The 4,270-nt window shown below is 38.6% G+C and overlaps 1 protein-coding gene across 1 annotated transcript; it reads right to left on the minus strand.

The window, feature by feature from the left end:
• Positions 1-1,078: 1,078 nt before the first annotated feature.
• On the minus strand, positions 1,079-3,061 carry LOC104215216 (exocyst complex component EXO70A1-like). Its single transcript, XM_009764971.1, has one exon. The coding sequence runs from the start codon at positions 3,059-3,061 to the stop codon at positions 1,079-1,081; it is 1,983 nt and encodes a 660-aa protein (XP_009763273.1).
• Positions 3,062-4,270: the final 1,209 nt, after the last annotated feature.

Consider the following 4,270-nt stretch of genomic DNA (forward strand, 5'->3'; position numbering starts at 1 on the left):
TTCATGGTCTAATGTTACTACTCAACTTCATCGACGGGTGTTCGGGATACGGCTTGCTTTGAAGGATCATCTGAACAACATATGTTGCTACTCTAAATCTGACATGAGTGCGGCAGCATCTTTGAAGCATCAGAGCAAAATGGGGGGTTACTCTTAAATTTACTTTTTTTTTTGAAAAATTCTCAGGGAAACCTGCATCAACTATTCTTTGGGTGCGCATTGGGTAACCTGTGCAATAGCTCGCAAACTACACATGAGATGTAAACCGCACAAGGCAAGCCCGGTGCAACGAGCCCTGACTGAGGAGACTGCTGGTGAGGAGAATCAATCCCAGGTCTCCCATGTGGAAAACCACTTACCCAACCAACTCAGTCAACCCTTGCGGACCTTTTATATTAAAGAAGAAACTATTATTCTGGGTAAGGGCCTAGAGGGTAGTCTGTGTCTAGGTGGTTGAAACTAACAAACCAACTGTACAAGGGGCACCTTACTTTCTACTGTTAAGACTATCCCCTGGTACCTCTCTACCTACTGGTTCTAAGATGACACTTCAAACCTCCAAATTCTCTTACCCCCCTCAAACCTCCAAATTCTCTTACCCCAGGCTTAGCAATTGTAAAGAAAGTAAAGAAACGATTCTTCGGGTTATTGTATCAAACATCGTCACAATAGACCCCTGTGGTCCGGCCCTTCTCCCGACCCCGCGCATAGCGGGAGTTTAGTGCACCGGGCGGTTCTTTATCGTCCCATTAGGCTAAAGTCTATAAATGAAAATATATGAATCACAAGCGTTTGTGTAAGACAGAAGACACACATGTAATTGAGCTGCTAAAACATAGTATTAGGATTTAGCATCTTATTTACATTACATACCACGACTAATGAAAGATATTCTTGGATGTAGCTTGTTTAGCATTTTGCCAGAGAAGTATAATCAAAGATCATGAGGTGTATGCATAAACTATGTACAACACTTTACAACCTAGTAGTTCAGGATTAAGGTTGGAAAACTAATCAGTTTCTGTACGACGAACTGATCATCACCTTTCTTGTATTAGTAGTTGACAAGCTTCATACTTCATGCTGCTGCTGGTGTGGAAGAAAGGTGATTAGCAACAATGCTATTATTAATCTTGCCATTCAATTCTGTGCATTTTGTAGTATTGCCATACTTTCCAACTTTTGGTTCAAATAGACTACTGATCATATTTCCCAAGGTCTCAGCTGTGTATTTTATGTGCTGATCACCAGTACTAGCAACTTCAAGTTCCATAGAGGGCATGTATTTTGCCAAGTAGCTACTGTAAGAAGGGACAACAACCTGCAAAACGAGTTGGCGTACTCGCCATCTTAACCCCTTATCACACAATTCCCAATGGGAATGCCTCTTGTAAATTTCGTCGAAAGCCTTAGTGAATTCCTTGAATCTCTTCTTAACCACTTGTCGATCAATGGCTCTCCCTCCAGGGAACAACACTAGACCTTCCTCGCTCACAAGGTCCGGGAGTTTTCCCCAGCTCTCTTTCAAATATAGTGTCTCGTAATACTCCATGTTTTCCTCGTGACCTCTAATCCATTCGTGTCCCATTAGCTCGCCAAGTTTTGTTCCTTTCGTGTACTTGCACAAGTACCAATGGTTATTCATCAAGAAGAGATTGGAGAGAGAATCGTCTTCGTATGTCTTTTCCCAACTCTCTATATTGAGCTCAATTACCATTATTATTTTTCGCATCTCATTTAGAAGAAGCCTCTTATCCAAGCTCTCGTGGTTCCAACTTTGATGTATCTCCACAACTTGGATAAGTGTGGACCAATATTCATCCTCAAGAAGCTGATTACAATACTCCGTGACAAAGTTAACCAGCCTCGGAACACTACCATTCGCCGGAGGACTAATTGTCCTCTGCAGTTCCACTTGGAGAGAAAGTTGCCAGAAAATTTCACAAGCACCATTCACAACTTTCTTGATCAGATCCCTTGTTTGGCTCTGGATTTCACCACACGCTTTTCCACTGAAAAGTCTGTTGAAATCGGAGCGTACTTTGTTTAGAGCAGCAAACATGTCCAATAACTTCAACAGCTTAACTGCTTCTTTCTTCCCTCTGGTAATTGTGTTGCCAAATTTGATGAAAGAATGAATCCCAGATTGGACTGCAATTTTCGCGAAGCAGTCCGTACAGCTACTATCTTTAGATGCCGATTTCTGGAATATTTCATTGCAAAGCCTGTGTTCTATGTCTAACAAATCCTTCACTGCGAATTCCAAGTGCTCGCGCCATTGGTCAATGTGAGACTCCACACTCAAAACACTGTCAAACTCTGTCAATGATATCTCCTCCAGATAGTCCAAATCCAGCTCTTCTAAAGTTTTTCTCACATTTGAACTCCGAACCTCAATATAAATAGACATACATTTGTCAAATCTATGGTTCGCGTCCAATCTATCAATAATGGCTTGCACATTTTGAATGATATTAGGTAAAGGCAAAGAGAGTGGGGCTATATCCGTTAACGAGGATGCCAATTCACTTTCCAGCTTGTCTAGTGCGACCATCAATGCTCCACCTTTGGCACGAGAACGTTCCTCTGTAGCCTGGAGTTGCCTAAGTATATTCAAACACTTGTTCACATTCATAACATACCAACTTTCAGCAACTGATGAAGAATTGCAGTTGCTGTTTTCAAGCCAAGAAATGACTAATTTGCAGTTATCGGTGAGAAGGCCGAGTGCTTCTTCCATCCATTTGAGTGTAGTGAGATAAGCTGAGATATCATCAGAAGGGCCAGTGGAAAGAGTTTTTTCAAGTCCACAAATGACATCAAATATCTTAACAACAGATGCAGCAGGACCAATAGCGCGATCAATATCACGACCAATCATCTTGTATAATGTACATTTACATGCTATAGTTCTAAGGGCATCTGCTAAGAAATTCAGCCTCTGCCCACAACTCTCCAATCTGCAGCCACTATCACCAATTTCTACTCCTAATTCTCTTGATTTCTCTATGTTAAACTTCAGAATTTCTCTTGCAGCTTTGATCTTCTCAATCCCATGCATTTTTTTGATCTTTTCTTTTCTTTCTTGAGAAAAGAAATTCTCTCAACACATTTAATGAAATAATTAAGATGGAAAATGATTGTTATACTGTATTGTTTACCATATAGTGATTACATGCATAAGGCTTATTTTTTCTTTACCAAACTCAACAAATGAGGTTAAACCAATTTCAAACCAAACTTCACTGCCAAAACAAGAATACATGTATGTGTAATAGTAAATCCACAACCACCCAAAACGTAGATCACTTTAAAGAGAATGTGCTCACATATTAATATAGTACACTTGCTTTTTAATATTTTCTTCTAATTGCCTTTGCTTCACTCTTCTTGGGGTGCCTTTTTTTCTCCAAAATTGTTCATCCTTTACAAGCCAAGAAACCACCAAGTTTGCCTTTTCTAAAGTGTGAATTTTTCTATGAGCAATTCTTTGCCATAAAAATATGTGGAAAAGCAAAAAATATTCCTAGTTGGGCGAGATGGAAGCAACTAGGACCGAGTCTAATGCTGGTAGGAAATTAAAAGGGGAAAGGGAAAAATTCACCTCATTTAACTATTTGGAAATTGAGCAACTTTACTCTCGGTTAAACTTTGGGTCTAATCTTACTTTGGTTGGTAGAAAAAAGTCTTATTTTTGTCCTTAACCCTTAACAAATCTCCACTTCGAAGGTAATTGTACACACTCAAAATAAAAGGGGAATTATAAATATTTTTCTTGAAAATTTTGGACACGCTAATTTCATGATGAAGCTCCGTTAATATAAAGGATAAATACAAAACTATTTGTTAATGGCAGGAATATGAATGGAGAAAATATCTAATGGATGGCGACATTGAGCAATTTTGGATAATAGATAAGTAAATTTGGACCTTTTCCTAAATTAAAAAGGCAAAAAGGAAAATTGATAGTATATGAATGTGGACCGGTTTTTGACTTTCTTAAACATTTGTGCATGTGTCACCATCTTGAAAATAATAAAAACAGAGGAAGACTTGTGGCATAAGTGAACATTTTCTCTTTGGTGGGTCTATTCCTAGGATTACTGTTTTTATACGATGAATCATGATCGTACCAAAGGAAGGAAAAAAGATACTCTACAAAAAGAGAACGCGGGAGAAAAGTTGCTATCTGTCACAATTATATATATCACGCTCTTTTTATTTAAAAATAAAATTTTAAAATATTTAATTTCATTCATTTCTACATAAT

Source organism: Nicotiana sylvestris, chromosome 10 (assembly GCF_000393655.2).
Source record: "Nicotiana sylvestris chromosome 10, ASM39365v2, whole genome shotgun sequence".
Classification (NCBI taxonomy): domain Eukaryota; kingdom Viridiplantae; phylum Streptophyta; class Magnoliopsida; order Solanales; family Solanaceae; genus Nicotiana; species Nicotiana sylvestris.

What these genes read in the sequence shown, in the direction of transcription:
- LOC104215216 (XM_009764971.1), bottom strand. Translation starts at nt 3,061, where the DNA reads ATGCATGGGATTGAGAAGATCAAAGCTGCAAGAGAAATTCTGAAGTTT.